The 23,093-nt window shown below is 42.3% G+C and overlaps 1 protein-coding gene and 1 long non-coding RNA gene across 2 annotated transcripts in view; one reads left to right on the top strand and one right to left on the bottom strand.

Annotated features, from left to right (window-relative positions):
• BRWD3 (bromodomain and WD repeat domain containing 3) overlaps positions 1-23,093 on the bottom strand; it is a 78,002-nt gene that overhangs the window by 20,038 nt on the left and 34,871 nt on the right. Inside the window, exons 18-28 of the mRNA XM_083595785.1 lie at positions 17,082-17,249; positions 16,776-16,959; positions 14,547-14,640; positions 12,480-12,629; positions 11,288-11,364; positions 4,806-4,983; positions 4,136-4,252; positions 2,070-2,177; positions 1,182-1,306; positions 608-690; positions 244-355 (exon numbers count right to left, since the gene is read on the bottom strand). Coding sequence (XP_083451911.1) covers positions 244-355; positions 608-690; positions 1,182-1,306; positions 2,070-2,177; positions 4,136-4,252; positions 4,806-4,983; positions 11,288-11,364; positions 12,480-12,629; positions 14,547-14,640; positions 16,776-16,959; positions 17,082-17,249 — 1,396 coding nt within the window. The remainder of the gene's footprint in view (positions 1-243; positions 356-607; positions 691-1,181; positions 1,307-2,069; positions 2,178-4,135; positions 4,253-4,805; positions 4,984-11,287; positions 11,365-12,479; positions 12,630-14,546; positions 14,641-16,775; positions 16,960-17,081; positions 17,250-23,093) is intronic.
• On the top strand, positions 10,888-16,465 carry LOC310754386. Its single transcript, XR_014543788.1, has 3 exons — positions 10,888-11,060; positions 12,602-12,774; positions 14,834-16,465. It is a non-coding gene; the product is annotated as an uncharacterized lncRNA (long non-coding RNA).

Below are 23,093 nucleotides of genomic sequence, written 5' to 3'. Positions count from 1 at the left end.
ATGTCTAGTCTTGTTTTGTTGCTGCTAAGTCTGTACTATGATTTTATTTTGTTAGCTGCCTTGTGGATCCTTATGGTTCAAGAGACAGGTACAGATACTGTATGTACATCATTGTATCAATCAGCGAGCATGTTTGCTTAATTCTCTTAGAAATACAGGTTACAGAACTCAGCTTTTATTGCAGTGGTCTTTTAAAAAAAAATGCATCAAAGTACACACAGCCCCACTCATAGTCATTCTTACTGAACACTGTAGCACTGGAAGGAACTATCAGGATAATCGGACTGGAATGGTTGTTGACTCTCTACCGTTCCAAACCACCATGCATCATCTATTATGCTGCGGAATCTATCTCCTGCAACAGAAAAAGTTGGAATGAGCCAAGTGATATATGCAGAAAAAGCACAAAAATACTAATAGTGGTGTGCATTTTTTTTTAGAGTGTTGTTTCTTTTTTCAGTTTTTCTCATTAAAACATATACACTGCAATTGAAATATAGTCATTTACAAAATGTGTAAGATTACATCAAATAACAAACAAAAACTAAAATCAGAAAAGATTTCATATATTTAATATGGAGCTAGCCAACGGTAAGCTAGCACTCACCAATCTGCCAGTTCCTTTCTTTGGCTTCATTGTAAAACTGATGCAGCACAAGGAAATCAATAACATCTGGCATATCATGGTACCTGTGAAACAGAAGTGGAATAGCTCTTCAGAAGGAGGTAGTACAACCACAGATATGGCTTGAAGGTAATTATGATATTGATTCATATGTGTATTAGCAGCTTTGTATTAATGTAACATTTTTATATGAAACTGTATTTTTGCAGCATTTTGTTTGTTGCTGCTTCAGTTTTTTGTACATAGCTTAGAGATATTTTTAATATATTAAGCAGTACAGAAATTAAATAATCAATCAATCAATCAATCAAAGAAGCCAGGCTAAATACTGCAGGGTGGTGGCGCACATTTTCCACCTTTTTGATAACATTTAAACCATGTTCTGTGCTTCCCTGCCATGTGATCAAATACACTGTCCGTGTCTTGATGGCACAGGAATGTAATGAGCATGCTTCTTTTCCTAAATATTATTAGGGAGACAAGTTTTTGAATTAGGTTGGGGAGGGGGAGAATGTGAGTTGGTGATGGACAAGCACCCATTTAGCCAGCCACTTACTTAATGGAAAATGATTCACCAGTCATTTTGCCTGAGGTTGGATAAAGAAAGGCAAGCTTCAAGCAGCAAAGTGTAGGTGGTCCAACTTCATACTTAATTCCCACAATCTTCACAAATTCTTGTTCCTGTTTGTCAAAACAGCACTGGAGGTCAAAGCTTAGTTGTGCATGTACATTTTCTTTGAAGCACATACACAAAGAGGGTTGTTTTAAACAAGTGTGAATTCCCAAATTGACCATAAAAAACAAGTGTCCCCCCGCCACCGCTTTTCATTCTACATTGACCCATTTTTCATTCTGCATTAACTCATACATTCATGTCCACATTCTCACGTGTATATTTATAACCTATCGCCTCCACACATCCATACTCCCTATTACTACTTTGCACGGGAGTTGGAGGGAGGAGGGGAGAAGCTCAAGAATATGACGGCAGGGGAGAAATTCAAGTTCACAAATGCAGATGTGCGGTTTCTGATAATGGCCTCTACACAATGTGAAGTTGAATGTGACCTTCAAGCCAAGTCCCACACTCCTGGATATCTGCTCTCTGCTTGTGACACAGTGTAATCTGCACCAGGTGAGTTAATCAGATAGATGCTTCTGCACAGGATTATTTTGCCTCAAGTCTCCTTAAGTCTCTGTTGTTGGCAGGATGTGTGACTCAGACAGGTAGAGTATATGATTTGCACATGGAAGATCCCAGGTTCAATCTCTGGCATCTCCAGGTAAGGTTGGGAATGATTCCTGCCCCAAAGCTTGGAGAGCTACTGCTGATTTGTGTAAGACAATAGATTAGTCAATGGTCTAACTTGGTATTAGGCAGGTTCACTGGGTTTATTCAACCCAGTGATAAAAAACAACAATATAACTCTGAAGCTCCCCTTACCCTGAGTTCTATTTTATTCCATGGTTGTTTCTGCATGTTTACACTGTAGATCTTTGCCTTTCGAACTGCACGCACATAAGCTTCATGCCCTTGCCTGAAATAGATTACCTGAAAGGAAGAAAATTAAATGACACTCTGATTCACAATACACCAAGCCTCAGCTTTCAGAACTTATCCTTAATTTGGAAATAAGTATCCCAAAGTAAATAAATAATGATCCGCTTGCTAGTTCCTAAGCCTGCATCATTTGTGCATGCCAGGAGACACAAGGGAACAGAAGAGCCCTCAAAGATGCAGCAAGATCAATGTATTAAGGTTCGATGTACATATTTCAAGAAACAGGACTTCTGATTCTTCAGGGATTGCTAAAACAATCTTCTGTGCTAGGTGATAGAGCAGACTTTGACAACCTGATGTGGAATTTCCAGTAATTTTAAACTTGTTTTATTAAAACAATGTGTATAAACCTGTATTAAAATCTACATAATGAATTTTATAAGATTTTTAAAATAATTATTCCCAAGAGGCCTGAAGCATTTAATCTGGGGATTATAGGGGCAGAGGTTCCAAAGGAAATAGTTATGTTGTTTATGTTTATGTATGCTCCTACCACAGCCAGAATCTTGTATGTGCAGAAATGGAAAGAAAAAGTCCCAATGAAAGAAGAATGGATTTTAAAGTAATGGACTATGTAGAGATGGCGAAGTTGACAGCAAATACAAGAGATCAAAAAGATGAGAATAAACTATAGCCAAATGAAATCACAAGCAGGATTTGAATAATAGGCAAGGGAAGGAGAATAAATAAATGACTGTAATATAAGTTATAATACAATAGAAAATAAATGGCAGCAGATAAAGGAATACAGCAGGTACATCTTGGAAGGACGGATGGGAAGTCAAAATGTAAGAAATTATTATACTGAAAGTGAATTGAATGTCAAATTTTGTGGGGGGGGGGGGGACTAATAAAATTATTTTACAAGATATATAATAAAATGAAATAAATTGCATAAAATGATTGCCAAGTACTTGCTGTTATCTTATATAGGCCTGAGCATAACAGAAAAGTTAAAGAGCGAAGTGGCAAGGAGACGAGACAAAACAAGATGGCTGGCTGAATCTAAGCAGAGAAGTATGAGGAAGACACCTTCCATCAGCCCCAGTACTTCGTCCTTGTTGGGAGCTGATCGATTGGTCTGACGAGGTTCATGAAGCTCCTTTTGCACGTCAACTTACTACAGCTGAAATAAAGAAGTTCATTGCCGAACTCATTCAAGTTCCACTGTGGCCCCGTCATGCTCAGACTTGTGTGTGCAACAAGTCACAGAGGCAGCAGGGCTACATCAGAGGCCAGGAAGCAAGTTGGCAGCTGATGTCCAAGAACAAAGCAAAGCAAGACCTGATGAAACTTGTTTATGTTTCTTATAAACTGGTGTCATTCTTTTCTAATGTTGCTTTATGTTGTACGCTTAGTAGGATATGCTTTATGCAGAGAAACCAAGTTTTTATAGCATTACCTGTCATTTTCGGAAGGCAAATTAAGATTAAGTTTGTTTTTCTAAAAGCAGTTTCTGTGCTACTTAATCAAATGTAGATTCACCCAGCTAAATGTTGTCCAATCACAAAAAAATATTAGCAGATTTTAATTCCTCACACCCCAAATTATATACAGTGATACCTCAGTTTTCGAACATAATCCATTCCGGAAGTCCGTTCGAGTTTCAAAACGTTCAAAAACTGAAAACTGAAAGCGGAAGCCTCAAACCCAGCCAGATGGGCAGAGTATAAATAATAATTTATCATCAGCATCATCAAAGTGGAAGCCTCAATACAAAAACTCAAAACAGAAACTGTGTTTCCTGTTCGACTTCTGAGGCGCGTTCGAAAACCGAGGCCTTTACTTCTGGATTTTCAGCATTCGAGTTCTGAAACGTTCGACTACGGAGGCGTTCAAAAACCGAGGTACCACTGTATTTAAGACCCCTCAATGCAGAAATTTGCAAAAATTAGGTTTCACCCCCTAAAATGACATGCCCTACTCCAGTTAAATAAACAAATAGCTACCTCATCCCCCATTTGTGGAACAAAGGGGGAACGCCGCGGTATGGTATCCAATATCCAATGTGGAGCAAACCATTCTTCAGTGGGTTCACCATCCATCGAAAGCCGTCCACTAGGTTTCTTAAAACAAAAACATTACAGAGTTTAAACACAAGTACCGTATTTTTTCACTCCATAAGACACACTTTTTTCCTCCTAAAAAGTAAGGGGAAAATGTCTGCGCGTCTTATGGAGCGAATGTGTGGTTGATTGCTGGCTCCCTTTCTGGCCCCGCCCCCTTGCCCAGGCCTCCATTGTTGAATGTTCTGCAGATGGAGGCTGTTTGTTTCCCCAGCGACATGTGACTGGCTGATTAGATTATCTGGAAACTGTAGAAACGGCTCCCTTTCCTTTCCTAAAGAAGCTGCAGAACTGTGAGTTGAACCCCATAAAAATAGGATTTTTCCCCTTTGCAAAGTAAGCTCAACAATTTTGAGCTGATCCTCAAAAAAAGGGGCTTTTTCCCTTTGCAAAAGAAGCTGCACAACTTTGAGCTGATCCCCCCCCCAAAGGGGCTTTCCCCCTTTCCTCCTCTAAAAACTAGGTGTGTCTTATGGAGCAAAAAATACGGTAACTGGTTTACCTTTCCCAAAAGGGGGGGGGGGTAAAGTTTTATTCAGAAAAGCCTATAGACCTTTTTCCTTGTCTGTTTGGGTTTTTTGCGTTTTTCTTCCTGTCCCTTCATATCTTTCATATTTTCATCTTCAGAACTGCTACACATTTTGCGAGTTGCCTGTCTCGTTTGTCTTTTCGGAGGTTGAAGGTTTATTCCAGCATCTGCAGTCCAGTCAGAATATTCACTGGATGAATCGCTGAAAGATTCACATAACAAAATTCTTAGAAAACCCATTTTGTTCCCAGTGGGACATATTTTCAGGGCCACAAAGGGAAGACCAGAGCTTGCTGGTTGGGGATAGGGAGGGGGAATTACTGATTATACTGGATGAAAATCAAAAGGAAATAAAAACCCAACAACAGCCAAGTTAGGGTTTAGAATATATATAAACTAATACTATATTTCACAAATACCTTTCAAATTAATATATACCTATTTTTATAACCACCAAAATATAAAAGGAAGAAATTGATGTGGCTCTAGAGTATATGAAATCATTTGTAAATGGTGAGCTCCATACGAAAGCAAACATAAAATCCTTCATTCGTGACTAATATCAAAAGTGGTTTTGTCAGGAACTCGGTATCATGAATACATTTACACATCTCTACCTGGCAGATCTACTGATATTGAGGCCTATTCAATTTCTCAATAAGAGAAAAAGTAGTGTTTAATGAGTGCTGCCACTCTTCCTTCTCCCAAACCATGGAAGATCCTCAACTCTGTCTGTGTCATGTAGCATTGAGAAGAAAAATGGGGAGGGCAGCAAATCCACCTCTACCTAGCAGCGCTACTGCCCATGAGGCCTTTGAGCTTCATCAAGATAGAAACAGGAGATAAACACCACCTGTTGGTTATTGCCACCTCCTTTTTGTTTTTTGCTCTGTTGCTATGGTGGCCAAGGACATAAGTTTTTTGCTGTAGGTGCTTGTGGGCAACAATTTACCGTATTTTTCGCCCTATAGGACGCACTTTTTCCCCTCCAAAAATGAAGGGGAAATCTGGGTGCGTCCTATGGGGCGAATGCAGGCTTTCGCTGAAGCTTGGAGAGCGAGAGGGGTTGGTGCGCACTGACCCCTCTCGCTCTCCAGGCTTCAGGAAGACATCCACAGCCTAGGCAGCCCTGCGGGAGTTCCCGCAGGGCTGTCTAGGCTGCGGATAGTAGCCTGCTTCCCGGAGCGTCGGGCGTCCTGAAAGCAGAGCGCCCAGCGCTTCGGGAACACATCCGCAGCCTAGGCAGCCCTGCGGGAGTTCCCCTCAGGGCTCCCCACGCTGCAGATAGCAGCCTGCCACCTGGCGCGCGGGGCACCCTGAAGCAGAGCGCCCCTCGCGCCGGGCAGACATCCGCAGTGTGGGGAGCCTTGCAGGAGTTCCCCGCAGGGGTCCCCACGCTGCGGATAGCAGCCTGCCGCCCAGTTGGCACATAGTAGGGTCCTCTTTGTGTTAGAGGCAGAGAGGAAGTGAATGGGCTGCCATAAATGAAAACTGTAGATTTAAAGACCTAAGGGAAAACGAAGTTAAATAGATTCCCCTCCTTTAAGCTATTTTAAAAGTTGTTGTTGTTGTTCAGATCATCAAGGTAGACAAACCAGAGCAGAGAGAAGTTAGGGAAACCACTTTGTGGAGTGAACAAAAGGTAATATAGTTCTGTCTAGAACAGAGGACTCAGCCGACCCAAACTGGGAAGATCTGGGGAGCAGGATGGCTCCTCCCCCCAGGAAGAGGAGGCAGAAGACTTGAAGGTCCCTGCCTATCCAGGCGAGTGGGAGGAACCATCTTATTAGCTGAATGTGCTCCAGTCCACTCTGGAAAACAACAGTATCAAATGCTGCTGAGAGCGCAAAGAAAACGAGCAGGATTGCACTCCCCACATCTCCGATATATGTTATCAAGAAGGATAACCGAGTCCATACGATGACCATGTCTGAATGCATCCAAGTAATTAGCTTCCTTTCAAGCATGCCTAAAGCTGGACTGCGACCACCTTCTGAAGCACCTTGCCAAGTAAGGGGATATTTGTCACTGGGTGATAACTGTTTAACACTTCTAGGTCCTGTGAGGTCTACCCCCCCCCCCTCCATTTACTTTTTACTGTATTTTCATACTACAACCAAAACAACAACAATATTGACAAGGCACAATATAGATAATGTTTACAGCTATGTTGAGTATATGATGGAGAAGTTGTCAGTTTGGAAATTAAGATAAGATTTACCATTACAGCTTAAAAGGAAGGAGATTACAACAGTGCCGTTGATTAATAGTAAGTACATTTATTCTGAGACAGTGTGGTGAATGTTATTTAGTTGTTTTATTTATTTGTTAAATTGTGTTATTTATAGTATAGAATGTTATACATATTTATAGTATAGTTTTCAATAGTTATTTATAGTATGGAGTGTTACTTATTTCTTAAATTTATTAAATGTAAGTATTCCATAATGTTACCTGACCAGATGGGGGTTATAACAAGTGTTCATTGGTGTGAATATATGCTATAAATGGCCACCAAACTATTTCAAATCCCCTCTCCCTTTGAAAGGACCCTAATCACCCAGTTGTGGTATGCTCGATGTTCTGAAAGTGCTACATCCCATATTCTATCGAGCCAACCCTTCATGGTGAATCCTCTTGATTTCCAGTGCCTCTCTATTTCTAAGTTGGCCACTGCCAGTAATAGAGCTATTAATTTTGGATGTAATAAATGAGGACCTTTTGAAAGTGAAATCATTAAAAAGGGCCAAAGTAGGGTCAGGCGTTTTCTGTTTCATAATATTCATAATAAATAGATATTTTATCGAATACAGTGATCCAAAAATCTTGCGCAAAACAACACTCTCACCACAATCCATCCAACATTCTGGCGATTGATTCTATTCAATTTAACTGGGGTCCAATGCCATCTATGTATTGTTTTGAAGGTGGGTTCTTGAATTCTGCAGACATGGTTTTAAAAGGTAATCGAACCCATTTAGCATTCTATACTTCATCCTGTAACTCCAGTCCCATGTCAGTCCCAGACACTCCTTTCAAACATAACATGTTACCAGTCCACTCCAAAAGAAGTGCCTTATAAATACAAGATGTCGCCACTTCTGAATTAGTGATCCCCTGTAAACCATGTTATTTTCAGGCCATGTGAGTGAGTCCCTAATTCAGACCTAAACTGCTGCTGAACAAAAGCAAAAGATATGGCCCTTCATCATAAGATACCAAAGCCATTTACAGAATAAAATATTTGAAACCTACTAGGACAGATGTCATCCAAAAGTTGATACAGCTCCTCTTTTCTTAGTACAGTAGTTTATTATTTTTATAGGTATTGCATATTCTATACTCTTGCTCCCCCTACTGGCAAATTTACAGTATTTTTCTATATCTTTTAAAGTTTTCATGCTCCAATATAGGTAGGTGTTAAAGGAATACTGTAAAATGCCAATGATTTTGTCCAGCTTCCCCTGGACCTGCATGGTTGCTTTAAGAAAGGCATTATTTAGACCTGTAATCATCATCTTATTAAGGTTTTGAAAAGGTAGTACTCTTAATCCAGAAGCATCTATGCAAAGTTCTGCATCAACCCATGGAATAAACCGATCTCTGACCTGGTAGATGTTTCCAAGACTACATTTATCTAGCTATCTCTGCTGCCATCCTATCCAAGTAGGAGCTTGCGTAGGATAGCAGCAGGGAGGTTTTCCTAAGGAAGGGGTGCACCACTGCCTCCTTCAAGGCAGATGGCACCTCCCTACTCTCCAATGAAGCATTAATCACTACAGGGATCCATCCAATCTCCTAGAGCTAGTTTTAAGAAGCCAATATGAGAAAGTGTCAAGGAGGGAAGTGGTTGGTGGAAGTTCTTTAAGCAGCTTGTCCATATCCCCAGGATGCAATAATCTAAACCAATCCAGTATAGATGGAACAGATGTTGCTCTATAAACTTCCATTGGACTTGGCATCCAAGTCTGTCTGAACCTGAACAATTTTGTCTCTGAAGTATCTTTGCAAAGTTGTTATAGCACACCTCTGAAGGCGTCAGAGCATCCGTTATTGGCCAGATCATAAAATCCCATTCACTATTCTGAAAAGTTCTGCCAGACAGCTAATTGAGGGTGCAATGGTGGCAAAGAAGTAGGCTTTGTTTGCTCTCACCACTGCTACGTGATAGGCATGATGGTGCTTCCTCACGCATGTTTAGTCAAGTTTGCACCAAATCATACATCAACTGTACTGTAGTCTCTACCCCTCCTATTTCACCCCACACAAATCACTGGAATACTGAGGCGATCTATGTGCTTGACAGTGAGGGCACTGCTCTGCTGTCATTTATGCTATGGTTGTTTAGGCATGTTACAGCAAACCAGCTTGTCTAATAAGGTAAAGGTAAAGGACCCCTGACAGTTAACTCCAGTCGCAAACGACTCTGGGGTTGTGGTGCTCATGTTGCTTTACAGGCCGAGGGAGCTGGCATTTGTCCGCTCCGCAGAGTTTTTCCGGGTCATGTGGTCAGCATGACTTAGCCGCTTCTGGTGCAACGGAACACCGAAACCAGAGCAGTGCACAGAAACACTGTTTACCTTCCCACTGGAGCAGTACCTATTTATCTACTTGCACTTTTAGGCGTACTTTCGAACTGCTAGGTTGGCAGGAGCTGGGACCGAACAACAGGAGCTCACCCCATCGTGGGGATTCAAACCGCCGACCTTCTGATCGGCAAGCCCAAGAGGCTCAGTGGTTTGAGTTATGTTTTTTAGGGTTACGAACGTTTTTAACCCAGAAGTGAGTGTTCTGAGCTCTCTGAAGCCTCGCCGCTGCCTGGAGCCAAGCCCGGACATCCGCAGGGCCTACGGGGGCTCCATGAGCCAGGCCCCAACATCTGAGGGATCTACGGAGGCTCCGCAATCAGCCTCCAGCCGCAGGAGCTCTCTGATGACTCCACAAATGGCCAGAGCCAGGCCCCAACATCCGCAGGATGCCCAGCAGGTCGCGTCCCAGCCCCAAAGTTAGGTAAGGAACACTTACCTAACAAAGACCAAGAGCAGTGAAGCTGTTAAGAAAACAAATATGAGCCTGGACCAAAAAGCCCTTTACCAACCCTTGCCCCACCGCCAGCTGTAGCAAGATGGGTGGCATCTAGCCAGGTAAGCCCACCTACCCTGTGGGAGGGGGGGAGTGTAAAATTTTGGGATTCTGCAAGGGATTTTGGGATTTGTTTATGTGAGTCTGCTCTGTGCCTTTGTCTCTGCTTTGCATAGGGCTAGGAGATATATTGATAATATTGTCCAATACCAGTTTCCAGACCACAATGCAATGACCATTTAAAAATAATTGACAATACATGGCAAATCACTGTGTGTGTGTGTGTGTGTCCGCACACACACACACACACACAAGCGCATGCACAGACATAACATGTGTTTGCCTGGTAGCAATTGGCAGAAAGCTCGGTTTCATGAAGCCACTGCCAATGCTGAGTCACTGACTTCCCTCCCAGATGTCGCAAAAGAAAAAAACCAAACATATTGCCCTATGTCGTTCACACCTCTTTCCTCCCTTGTTCCCGTGTGTGTGTGTGTGTGTGTGTGACTTACCACACATCCAATCTTTACACTCCCCACCCACCCAATTTCCATGCTCTTTTGCCCAGCCGCATGCCCAATCTTCACTCCCCCCACCAGCAGCTATCTCCAAAGACTGAGCCTTCACCCACCCTGCATAGTTCCATGTTTCAGACACTGTGATATATCACTAAATCACAATGTTTAGCTGGTGATATATCATGATGTTGAAAACCAGATATCACCCGGCCCTACATAAGTACCTGAGTAACTTCTCCCCCTTGGTTCAAGCAAGCATACTGTGTCTTGTCCTATTTGAACCTGGGCTATGCTTTACAAGTTGTAAGCCAAAAATAAGCCAAGGTTTATTACTGGTTTATTTCTGGCTTACTGCTTAGTTTGCATGAAACACATAAACCACACTTTACATTCATACAATATGACAAAGCATACTTGACTCATTTGAGCCAAGGTGGGGGGTGGGGAGAAACCATTGTAATTAAAAACATGGTTTAAAATGTGCAATCGAGGCTTTAACTATAGAGACGTGTCACTCTAGACACACGTGTGTTTAATTCTGGGGGCCATCAAATATGTTATATGAATTTATAAGTTATTTACTTTTTTCCTTTATATTTTTTACAGCTTGGCTGTTGATCTGCTGTGATTATCTTGTTCAGACTCTGCAGAGGATGAGACTAACAACAAGGGGAAGCAGGTAAACTGGAAGGAAGAAGTTAGCACTCACAAGTTTATTTGCTATCAGTTTAGCAGATAAAAATCTGCACTAATTTCTGTTACTTGTACAAAATTCTTGTTGTTGAGCAGCAAAATGTTCCTATGTAGAGCTGTGCACATCGTGCCCTCCCCACATTAGGTGGCCTTGTATCAAGCAGCACATTCATTGTGAAATATTCCCCTTTAAAACAGAGTAAGAGAAATTACCTAGAGCTGCTTTCACTTTGCCATGCAGTGACATTGTCGTCCACAGACGCATCACTTGTGCCACCTGTGTCATCTTCCTGAGAGGGGAAGAAAAGAGAAAGCTTTGTCCATTTGCTCTATCACTTTGCTACAGTCACAAATTTGCTAGCAGAAAGATGAGTTCCCTCTCATATTGCACACCTGTTACATGTAGGTCTAAAAGACACTGTCAATAACTAAACGGGGAAGGGCTGCAGCTCAGTGGTAAAGCATCTGTTTTGAATGCAGAAAGTCCCAACATCTTCAGGTAGGGCTGAGAGAGACTCCTGCCTGAAAGCCTGGAGAGCTGCTGTTGCCAGTCAGTGTAGGCAACACTGAGCTAGTATACAGCAGCTTTTTATCTTCTCAAACTGACTGAAAGGAGTGCAAAGAAAACACCTGTGTCCGTCTTTTGTCACAAACTGTAAAATCCAAAGCTGAGCGTTAAGCAAAGCTTTAGTAACTGCTCTTGACATTAGATACAGCGGGTGAACAGAAAACTGCAAGGGAAAACATCTTCCTTGAACATCAAAGCTGCCATTACAGCACTCCAGAACTAGCAGAGTGCCAGACTCATAACAGCAGTCCTGCTAAGGGCAAACAGCCAGCATTTCTCCCTCCAGAATGTTTGCAGACCTGCAGATTGGACTCAAATAGCAATAAGGGGAGATAGCTGAATTAATAATTATACTTAGCATCTGTAAGCATCTTATAGATGTGTTATAAGGATTACAATTAGATAATGCAAGAGAAGAGCTGTAATTCTTACAGCAACCCTATGAGGTCATACTATCACCCATATTCTCAGACAAGCATGCTTTGCATAAAGCCACCCAGTAAGTTCATGATAAAGGCAAGATTTGAATTGGGGGTTCCTGTTTCATAGCATCTTAGCCACTACGCTACACAAACTCCCAACCATAACAATTTGAGGGTGATCTAAATAGCTGGTAGGGGGTTTCGTACTGGCAAACCAACCTGTTCACAGATCACTGCCAGCTCCTAATTGTCCAACTGAATTTGTCTTGAACTCATTTCCAGTCTTACTTCTGCTAATTGTGACAAAACTCTAACTCCAACATTCTTATCATATTTGGTAATGGTTTAAAGTCCACTTTTTATTTTAATGCTTTCCCCCACTAACACGATTTAATATAATAACCAGACACCTGACCTCAGAAGAGCTTTCAGAGTCTTCCTGAGTATGTGAGCTTCTTCGTACACCTTGTGAATGATGATCAAAGGTGGAGCGTGTTTGGTAAGCATGCTGACGCTTGCGTTGGTTTCTTCGCAAAGATCGCCCACTGCCGGGTTGATAATCACACTTTCACAGTACCAGGGAAGAACAGAACACAGAATTTGAGATTACAGAGGAAAGTTTGCAGCATCGAACATCAAGATCGACCAAATCTATGCAATAATGTAGGGCTGGCTCATGCCTGTAATGCTGAACTATGGCTCTCTAACAGGTGAGCATTTTTATTCAAAACCTTGGTTGAAGTATTTGAAACATCCATTTTAGCCAGTAAAAGGGTCTGTTTCATTATTCCAGCCTTAAATATTAATTGTGTAGATAAAGTTCTTTTCCTCACTGTACCCAAACCCCCAAGTGTTTCAGGAGCATACTGCAGTATAAGCTATAATAAACCCACAACCAATGCAAATTAAACAACTGAGCTAAAAGCAGAAGTAGGGAACCTGTGGCCCTCCAAATGTCAGACTCCAACTCCCATCAGAGGCCAGAGGTGATGGGATATTTATTGGCAGTGAGGCCATGAGTAGCACAGTGAACAGGACACCATCAGAATCCTTAACCTGCCTCATGTGTTCAACACAAGTTACAAACACTTTAGATCTGTACTTAGGCGGGGGTGGGGTGGGAAACAAGAAACTTGGGGGAGAGAGGCTGAATTCTTATAAACTATACAGTGGCACCTTGGTAGTCAAACAGCTTGGGTCCCGAACAAATCGGCTCCTGAACGCCGCAAACCGGGAAGCGAGTGTTCTGGTTTGCGAACATTTTTTGGAAAATGAACATCCAAAGCAGCTTCCGATTGAGTGCAGGAAACTCGCCTTAGTTTTCAAACCGTTTCGGGAGTCAAATGGACTCCTGGAACAGATTAAATTCGAGAACCAAAATACCACTGTACATGGGGGGGAAATCTGTTCTGATGCTGCCCTGAACACTTAGACAGGCAAAGATTGGGGGGCGGGGAGCACAACTCTGCCCCTGCTGGCCCAAACTGTGGGTGAATGAGATTATATTTAAAACTGGTCTGATGTTTAACAGCAGTATCTTCAGGCTTGAGGGCTGGCTGACAGGACACTGGTTCCCCAGTTGGAGGAGGAAGAGCCAGCATGCAGCAATCAACAATTAAGCATTCAACACCCTCTGAATCTGCCCTGTCTCATGCCCTACACCATACCTCCCACTACCTGCAACCACTATAACTGGAGCCTCCTTGCTCTCCCTACCTAATCCCTTACTCTTAAAAAGGTAAAGGACCCCTGACAGTTAAGTCCAGTCGTGAACGACTCTGGGGTTGCGGTGCTCATCTCGCTTTTCTGGCCAAGGGAGCCGACATTTGTCTGCAGATCATGTGGCCAGCATGACTAAGCCACTTCTGGCAAAACCAGAGCAGCACACGGAAACGCTGTTTACCTTCCCGCCGGAAGCGCTTTGATGTGCTTTCGAACTACTAGGTTGGCAGGAGCTGGGACTGAGCAACGGGACCTCACCCCGTCGCAGGGATTCAAACTGCCAACCTTCTGATCAGGAAGACCTAGGCTCAGTGGTTTAGACCACAGTGCCACCCACGTCCCCAATCCCTTACTCTTACTCCCAACTTATTAATGTATATGAATATACATGGAGTTTATCCATTTATCTGTGTAGTCTGAGGACATGAACCCACTTGCATCATTCTTCCTAAGATGAGGAGGCCCAAATGAGATACCCTCCAGTTCCCTGGCTCTCTACTCAGAAGTCAAGTTTAAAGCTACGCTAAGCTTATTCATCATATTATGCACCACCAGCCTCATTCCCCTGCAATTTATTTGGAACTTTGCTCTTTTGCACAAGCTTCGATACTCCCTAAAAAATCCTGGATGCCTGTGGTATTTCAGCCCTTCCTCCCAATAGCACTGCCCACCAAAGCATTAAGATCCTATATCTGTACTTGGCTAGCTAGCTCTTAGCATAGAATACACAGGATTTCTGAAAACAAGCAAAATTTCTCACCCTTTGTAAAGTATGGGAAGGCTTTCTCTTCTTTTCAAGAGTATACAGATGAATTTCTAAATCGCCTTTTGCAGCTCGGCATTCCTCTTGAACTCTTAAGAAGATGGTAAGTTTGGGTTAATCTTTGAACCTTTAAACATGTTCTTAGATTTTCATCACCCTGGCTTCCAAGCTTTTTTTTTTTTTTTGCTGGGGGGGGGGGATTTAGAATTTTCCCCATCTATTGAAGCTAGTGTACTTCAATCTAGAATTCTATATGCACTCCTGCTATGTGTTCATTTCAACAGAGAGATTAGATCTGCATGCACAAAAGGAAGACACAACAGCCACCACTTAATTGAATGGGGAAACTGTTCTGGATGAAAAAATTTGATGCGCAAACTGGAGCTTGCTCAGCCAGGATAGTTGGTGGATAAGTGTGGTCTTTATTTTGCACTTAAAGAACAGACGTCAGTGCAGGGTGGCTAAAAATGTAATCCTGTGCAATTTCCTGTGGCAGGCCACACTGAGCACAGCAGAATTTATTCCTGAGTTCACATGTATAAGATTCCATGCGCAAAGCTACCATTTCTCAAAACTGCAAATTTAATGGGACAAGAGAAAAATATTATGCTTTTAGGGACTTTTTGAGCAAATCAAATGGTATTTGATTAGAGCAGTGGTGGGGAACCCTTCCCAACTAGTGAGCTGGATCCTGAGCTCCCCCACCCAGGGAAGGCCACTTTGACAGGTGAGGAGGACTGCCCACCCATCAATCACCTGCCATCAGCATGACACCAAGCAGTCAATTTTTTCCTTTGTAGCACAAACTGAGTTCAAGCTGTGCTGCAAGGAAAAACCCAATCCAAAGTCACCACTGATCAGCTGATAAGACACTGTTCAAGCCTGGCTTTTGGCTGATTCCAACCAGTTTGCTGTTACTCTCAAACAGCTGATCTGCAGCAACAGCAAGTCTCCCTTGTGAAAGAATAAGCAGGAGTGCACTTTAAGGCTCCAAATTGTTCACTGGCAGCTACATCACAAATGACGTCAGGTGTGGGGCAAATGGGTGTGGTCTTGGAAAATGGCTTTGTGGGCCAAACTGGGACTTGTACTAGGTCTAATCAGGCCTGTGGGCTAGAGGTTCTTCATCTCCAGATTAGAGGGATCCTTACAGCAGCGTCTCTGGGAAGGGGTAATTTATGAAACAATGCCCCTTGCAATTCTACAAGGACACTGGAACCAAGGTATATAGAGTGCTGTGTTTCTGTGGTGCTGCAACTGGTGTATTCATGTTCCAAGTCCAGCAAAAGCAAGGGAACACTAGAGAAAAGCAACACAGCTATGTAAACACTATACTTGGGGCCTTGTTGCTTAACCCACCAAACCACATCTCTCTGCTGCCTATGTCTGTCAATTTCAAGTATGAACTGGTGAAGAACCAGCCTTGACCTATGCATTTGTTACCTGGGCTGTTGTGACATACTCCCTCAGTGAAGATGGAATAATTAAAGCTTGGTCACTCCCTTTCTAAAACAACCAAGAATTCAGATATTCTCTGCATGTGGTAGTGTATAATATAAACCTGCAGCAAGGCCTCTTGATGCTGGGGAGTGCAGTGAAAACCTATTCCCCAAGCTAGGCAGAAATCAAAGCTGAGGCACAATGGAGACAAAAACTGTTTCTATTAACATACATTCAAAAAGGATAACGCTTGAAGGTTTCACTATTAAAGGCACAGTATTTATTTTCTCTCTGAAATGCCGTTTTAGGTTTAAACTTCACTTATAATTCTCTACAACAGAACTATTAAAAGTATCTCCTCCTACAATTACTATTTGCTTTCCCTCTTCCTAAAGTATCTCTATCCTCTTTCTCAGTCTATTTCCTCCACCTGAGGAAATTAAACAGGCTTATCCTGCCAGACAGACCCCTAAGCACACCTAGCTACCTTTGTAGCCAGGCTCTATCTGCCATCCTGATTGGCTGTTTCTCTCCCCTGCCATGACTGGCTAAGGGTTTCCAAGATGATGACCTACGGGTATCTCCGTCAGTTAAACCTCCTACTTTGGCTTAGGTTTAGAAAAGCTAAAGAAGGGAGTTGGTTGTGACAGCAAACAAAGAAACAAAGAAACAAACATACTCTGCTGATCTGTAACATGGGTGAGTTCCTTAAAACGATTCCAGGAAGATCATGGCACACACATGCATAAAGACAAAACCTGAAATAATTCTAAACATTGTTTTTACCTGCTAACCCCAGGATGCAGCTCGTTCACCACCACTCTCCTACTCCATGCCATGAGATCCCTCTCCGTGGCCATCTGACTTCTAGGAGCGTTGTGGTGCATCTGCCGAACACCTTCAATCTGACCACTCCGTCTGAGCCCAACATTTGGGGGGGAAGCTATATCCAAACTTGGACTTCTCAAAGCTACCAAAACAAACCAGAAGACTAATCAACTTCCCCCACCGTGTTTGTTGTATCAAAAGAAGACCAATGAACACTGAATCCTTCTACACTTGTCTAGAAGAATAACAGGAGATGACTCTTACTATTAGCAGGCTGCAATCTGATTTGCAGAAGATTTGGAGTAGCTTCACTTCCATTAAGTCTTCTCTGATCTTGCTCTCGTTGTAGCTCCCTGATCATTCCATCAAGGATGCTCTCTTCTTGGTCATTAGTTTGCTGCCCAATCACCTGCTCCACAACTTCACCATCACCTTTGCAAGAAAAAGAACATCAAGTGAGCATTCCGAGATGTACAACAATACTTTATTAGAGTGAATGCCAAAGGTGTGCTATGGGAGACCGCGAAGCAGGTTACCATGTGCCCATCAAGAACCTTGTGCTAGTGAGCCCGCATGCTAGTACTGAACTGAACTATTTTTCCTTGACACACAGGTGAAAGAAGAGCCCCGTGCAACTCAGAAGACTGCATTCTCCATTTAAAGTAAGAATTAAACGTAGGAACCGCTTGCTCATTAAAAAAAGTAACTGTCGTCTGGCTAGGTGTTTATGTATGCACAATATTCATCTTGCCTGCAGGTTTAGGATCCTATCCAACGCAGAGCCTGGAGGTCTCTTTGGAGGTCAAGGCTTGTGATACTGCAGATAAACCTTACTCCATCTGGACTGGAAGAATCTCACAGTAGTTTGAAAACAACCCGAAGAACCCCATCTCAGGGACAACTCACTCGTCCCCCCATAATCCATCAAACCCTTCTTTCAGTTCCTGATTCCCACCCACCACCAGGTCTCAAGATCAAATGCAGCAACAGACCTGACAGGAAGTCCAAGGGGCCAGAGGAGCACCTACTTGGCTCACAGACAGTTCTATTGCTGCAAGTCTACGTGGAAGGGACTACTTGCGGGGAGGAAGGTGATCCTGCTGCAAACAATGACCTAGCAGAGCAACTGACAGTGATTATAAGTCTTCTCTGAACCTGTACTGGGTTAACATATCATCACTGTCATCATCTTATTTATATGCCACCATTCCATTCCATAGTTAGAAACCATGACTCCAGCTCCAGCCTGGATCAGCACCAACTGGAAGCAGATCACACCTATGGATTCAATCTTTTACACCTTTGACCAGATCTCATTTGTATTGTGTATTTGTTGATTTTTCCAAGTCTCCCTTGTATTGTGTGATTTTCTGGCCTCACTATGCTAAAACGTTTTTGCAGGTGATTAAACCTATCTATAAAGGTTAAAACGTAATGCACCTGATGCAATGGTATCTGACCCACAAATATGATACAATAAGTCTGTAGGTCTTTAAGGTGCCACTAGACACTGTTTTTCATTTTTCTTTATTTTATTCTGAAACAGACTAACACAGCTCCCACTCTGGAATTTGTTCCTAAAGGTATTATTGTCACACTTGTCCTAGGACAGTGCTACTCAAAGTGGTAGTCCCTGGACTACTGCCAGTCCATGGGCCATCAGCTGCTAGTCCATGATGAGTTTCCTGCCCTCTTTACTTGCACCAAGCAGCAGATCCTGCCGCCACTGCCACCTCTCTTTCTCCTTTTCACTGCTTCCCACCAGCTTGAGCAGAGGTGAGTCTTTCATGGAGCACTAGGCCTTGCAGTCTTCCAGGCCTGACTGCCTGACTGGGCAGGTATGATGACAGTGACAGCTATTCTCTGACCAGTCAAGAGAGGGGTGAACGAGAAAGGGGAAAAGACCTTCATCAGATCACCCAATAAGAGTTGTGGGGAGAGGAAAATATTATTTTGACTTCTTGGGGGGAGGGATTGGACTGCAGTCCCGTGTGAGTTCACTTGAGCCCTGTATAAGGAAGCACCTACAGGCTGTTCTAATCTGAATCACAGGAACAGGAGTGTAGCCAGTGGTGGAGCTAAATTTTGGGGTCCTGAGGCTTGAAATGTTGTGGGGGCCCTGCACAACCAGCAACAAACCACTTCCTCAATAGGGTTTTTCCACAACTGATCAATTAAAAAAAAATTAACTACTACATCTCAAATATTGATTTAAATTGCTGTACTGAATTATCTCACATGTACAAGTCACTGGTGTGAATAAAAATTTCCTTTGCCTTTTAGTTTCCAAGCTACCTTAACACTCCACCTTTATAACATCTGAACTACTGACTCTCAAACTTCAGGATTGTTGAAATATATATAACAAAAAATTAATCAATTTGAGTTGTGTGACTCAAATGGGGTCTATTTTAAGCAATATGGGCTAAAGTCAGTATTAGGGCCCCTCTAAGACTAGGGGCCCTGAAGCTTAAGCTTCATTAGTTTCATAGTAGAGGACGCCCCCGAGTGTAGATGCATGTAAACGGATCAGGATCCTGTCTCATGAGAGCCTTTTCGTTGGGAAACACTCAGCTGAATCCTGAACATCTCTGCACATTCATTCACAGAAGCTCCACTGCATTGGCTTACTCCCAAATACAAGGAGTGTGCATAACACCTTTCTTCCCCACTGCTAATCTTTGCAAGCATATCTATCAGATAAACAAGACCAGAATATTTTTCAAAATTACTTTTCTAAAACACACATCTACACACACTTTCCCAGATTTATTTAATTTTTATTCCTTTTCAATAGCTGGTAGTTAGATGTTGTGGGTCACCATGGATGGGGTAATGCAATACAGATTTATCACAAATAATTCTAATTGTATCTGTATTGGATCAGTTCTCTAAATCTACACTCTGGTGTTAACTTCATTTCTATTGGAGTCCGTATGGAAAGTGACCACGCTCCTTACTTCTGTCTACATGCGACCCAGTAAATAAGATCTTGAAGCCTGGTAACTCTGATCAGGCCTCTGATAGTATTTTGAAAAGGATTAGATCGTCCCCACAATTCGAAGGGACCAAATTCCTGGACTCAAGACAAAATGTTTCACTTGAGAACAACCCTTAGTAACTCACATTCTATTAAGGTAGTAATAACAGCTTACTCCCAAGTAATAGACAACTGTGGTACAATAGCTAAGCCTGCATCTGTTACCCTCTCTAATCCCTCCCCTTGGTTTGACCAGGAATGCTATACAGAGAAAAGATTGCTCAGAATATCGTTCAGAGACCTTTGCAAAAAGGGTGACGATAAAACCAAAAAAACCTATTTTACTCGTAGGAAGTTATATAATGAACTTATTGCTAAGAAGAAGAAAATATACCATCAGAATAAATGGACACACTTAATAAATGCAGTAAAAGTGAATGATCATAAAACCTTCTGGCAAATAACCTCTGGCTACCAGAATACTATTTTTTAATTGTACCTACCATTCCCTCCCAAACCTGGGTGGACTACTATTTTAAAATACTCAAAATCTCACCCTGCTTTCTTCCAAATGCTGATGAGCCTGTCCTCTTTACTATACCAAACTTGCCCCCAGTAAGCGCAGACAAAATTATGGAACTTATTGCAGAGCTAAAACCCCGCAAGGCCCCTGGCTCTGATGGGATTTCTGCTGAGGTTTTGAAAAAAGTATGCACATCGGTGGACATCACCACTTGCTAACCTTTTAACTCTTAAAGATGAATATGGAATTATACCATAATCGTGGTTAACTTCTGTAATCATCCCAATTTATAAAAAAGGTGATCCAGAACAGCCGTGTAATTATCACCCTATTGGTCTCTAAACATTTAGAGCGCTATCTGTTGGATTGGATTAAAAGGAATAGAATTATTGGTCCTTAACATTTGTAAATCAGATTTACAAAATAGAAATCAACTATTGATCACTGTCTCTCACTTGCCTTTCTAGCGGATAAGTATATGAAATTCGAAAGGGGAAATTTATATGTATTCTTGCCCCACATTTATTTAATCTATTTTTGAATGATATGAAACAACATCTACTCATTGTGAATGGCAACCCTCCTAGGTTAGGATCTAAGGCAGTTCCTATGCAGTGGGATCTAAGGCAGTTCCTATACAGTGGTACAGTGGTACAAACAGTCCTGCTTACGAACACATCAGGTTACAAACTCCACAAACCCAGAAGTAGGTGTCCCGGGTTGCGAACTTTGCCCCGGGATACGAACGCAATCCGCTTCCGGGGCCACAGGAGGCCTATGTAGGGAATGTGCGCCTCGGGTTAAGAACGCTTCAGGTTAAGAATGGACTTTCCAGAACAAATTAAGCTCGTAACCCGAGGTACCACTGTACATTTATATGCAATGACACTGTCCTCCTCTCCTGCAGGTGGCGCTGTGGTCTAAACCACTGAGCCTCTTGGGCTTGCCGATCAGAAAGTCGGCAGTTCAAATCCTCACGACGGGGTGAGCACCCATTGCTTGTCCCAGCTCCTGCCAACCTAGCAGTTTGAAAGTATGCCAGTGTAAGTAGATAAATCGGTACCACTGCGGCAGGAAGGTAAACAGCATTTCCATGTGCTCTGGTTTCCATCACGGTGTTCCGTTGCACCAGAAGCAATTTAGTCATGCTGGCCACATTACCCGGAAAGCTGTCTGTGAACAAACACCAGCTCCCTCGGCCTGAAGAAAGATGAGCGCCGCACCCCACAGATGCCTTTGACTGGACTTAACCATCCAGGGGTCCTTTACTCCCTCTCTTTTTTTTAACCTCTCCTGCACCAGAGTTCTAAAAGTTCTAAAAGTGTACTTTCATTACTGTCAAGGAAATCACCTATTGATTGATTATTGCCAAAGAGTTGGCATCCATCTAAATTGTGTATTGGTAATCAAGAAATCGAACAAGTTAAAAGCTTTAAATACTTAGGGATCACCTTTTACAATCTAAAATGGGTGACCATTTGTGCTCTGCAGCACAAACTGAACAATTCTATTTTCTTGATGGTAAACAGAATGTGCCTGCAGCGGTTAGGCATATAGAGCAAAAACTGTATTGGAACTCCTTTATGGGATTTCCTTATGGATAACTGACTTTAACAACCAAGTCGAGGGTGTAGAGGCATTCTTCTTCCGACAAATTCTAGGGGCTCCAAAATGTGTCTCCTATCTGGCTATATGTTCAAAGTTAGGCCAGCATCTCCTAGAATCCAGGGGCTGAATTATGACTTTCAAATACTGGCTAAAAATTCATTTCAATACAGACCCGGAATGCTTACTAACTTCTTTATTGAGAGACACACATAATTCTACATCGTTTTCTGATATTACCCTCAAACACAGGCAAATAGGGATTGCAATAGATTCCCTTCTTCTATTGGATGGCTCACAAATCTTCTCTCTCATCAAGCAGAGGCTGCCAGATCATGAAATCCAAAAACTCCACCCCTCCCAGCCTTTTGTATGTTCACCTGCTTACTTAGGATTGCAGCCCAACCATGGAGTAATACTTAATTACTTTTCCAATTTAGAAACTCCATCCAGCTTTTATGCTAGCTTGTCTAAATGCATTCCCCTCATCTGTATTGTTTGGAAGGTTTCAAAAAATAGCTACAGCTACAACTTTATTTTGACAAATTTTTTTGTTGCTTAACATGGTTTCTAAATGATGAACAATAAGGTCACAAAAAGAATGCATTAGAGACAAAATCTGGTAAAGTAAACCATAAAATCAGAAGAAAAAAAACTTATTTAAATAATATCTGATGAAATAAGGTGTTACTCACCAAAAAGTCTTCACTTAAAGTAAGCCCAAAATTGCATTCAGAAAGATTTACAGTGGCAAGCCCAACCATGTCTACAAGGAAGTAAATCTTACTGAATTTAAAGGGGCTGGCTTGTACATAAGTGGGTTTAAGACTGCATCTTTACTTATGAGTAAACAAAAAAACAAAACACCTTTGACATTAAATTCAGAGGAAAGACTGCTGGTCTGCCTCATCAGGAGACCTATGTTATTACTAATATTTTAATAGATTATTTTTAATGTATGGTTTTCCCCAATGCAAGACAGAGAGGGACCCTTCTTTCTTGAGTTAACCCATATCCCAGCCTTACCCCAACCTGATGCCATCAAGATGTTTTGGATTGCAATTCCCATCTGTTCCAGCCAGCATATATTGATAATCCAAACCATCTGAAGGCCAGCAGGATGAAGACTGCCATACCCAAAAACAGAAACTTCTTAATAGGCATACTA

This window comes from Podarcis filfolensis (assembly GCF_964270895.1).
Source record: "Podarcis filfolensis genome assembly, chromosome: Z".
In the NCBI taxonomy this organism is placed as follows: domain Eukaryota; kingdom Metazoa; phylum Chordata; class Lepidosauria; order Squamata; family Lacertidae; genus Podarcis; species Podarcis filfolensis.
This window is presented reverse-complemented; position numbering and strand designations above follow the sequence as displayed.